The sequence below is a fragment of the Eimeria mitis genome, genomic scaffold, assembly GCF_000499745.2.
Source record: "Eimeria mitis Houghton genomic scaffold, Emh_scaff143, whole genome shotgun sequence".
Classification (NCBI taxonomy): domain Eukaryota; phylum Apicomplexa; class Conoidasida; order Eucoccidiorida; family Eimeriidae; genus Eimeria; species Eimeria mitis.
In genome coordinates this window covers 30,119-30,936 of record NW_013569193.1, presented here as the reverse complement: position 1 = coordinate 30,936, position 818 = coordinate 30,119, and the positions used below count along the sequence as shown (strand labels likewise).

Sequence of the window (818 nt, the reverse complement as noted above, 5' to 3'; positions counted from 1 at the left end):
AGCAGAAAAAAATGAAACGCATCGTAGAAGACGCAGCCATGCAGGCATTAACCAGCAGCAGCAACAGCAGCAGCAGCAGCAGCAGCAGCAGGAGGGTCAGCAGCAGCAGCACCACAACCACCACCACAACCACCACCACAAGAACCCCCACGCCCACCCCCACCAGCAGCACCCTCACCAGCAGCAGCAGCAGCACCCTCACCCTCACCAGCACCCTCAGCAGCAGCAGCAGCAGCAGCAGGAGGAGGAAGAGCAGCAGCAGGAGCAGCATCAATCTGTGTTAACAATGAATGAAGTGGATAGTGGTTTTTATAGGATGATAATGAAGGGAGAAGAGGAAGCGTTTCTGCGGTCTATTGAGGACGGGTTTATACCCCCTCTCTTTCTTTTGGGGTATTCTATGGGCTCTTGTGCTGTGCTGCGGCTGCTAGGGTCATTGGGGCTGCAGCAGGCGCTGCAGCAGCTGCAGCAGCAGCAGCAGCAGCAGCAGCAGCAGCAGCAGAGGGAGAGGGAGAAGGAGAGGGAAGGGGGGGGGTGGCAACGAGGGAATAGCGGGGCTGCAGATACGCCGAATAGCAACAGCAGCAGCTGCAGCAACTGCAGCAGCAACTGCAGCAACAGCAGCAGCAACAGCAGCAGCAGCAGCAGCAGCAGCATGTATGAACCCTCTCCTTTCTGCCAGGACCTCTCTGCTGCTGTTGCTAGCGAGTATATTCCCTCCCTAGAATGGAAACGATTCATCAAGGGGGCCGTCACCATCTCTAACGCCATGTGTCTAGACAGGTACACAAACCCTAAACCCTAAACCCTAAACCCTA

At 56.2% G+C, this 818-nt stretch overlaps 1 protein-coding gene across 1 annotated transcript in view; it reads left to right on the top strand.

The window, feature by feature from the left end:
• Positions 1 to 818, top strand: part of EMH_0097680 (uncharacterized protein) — a gene marked incomplete at both ends in the record, with an annotated part of 2,162 nt that overhangs the window by 146 nt on the left and 1,198 nt on the right. Inside the window, one exon of the mRNA XM_013495129.1 lies at positions 3 to 783. Coding sequence (XP_013350583.1) covers positions 3 to 783 — 781 coding nt within the window. The remainder of the gene's footprint in view (positions 1 to 2; positions 784 to 818) is intronic.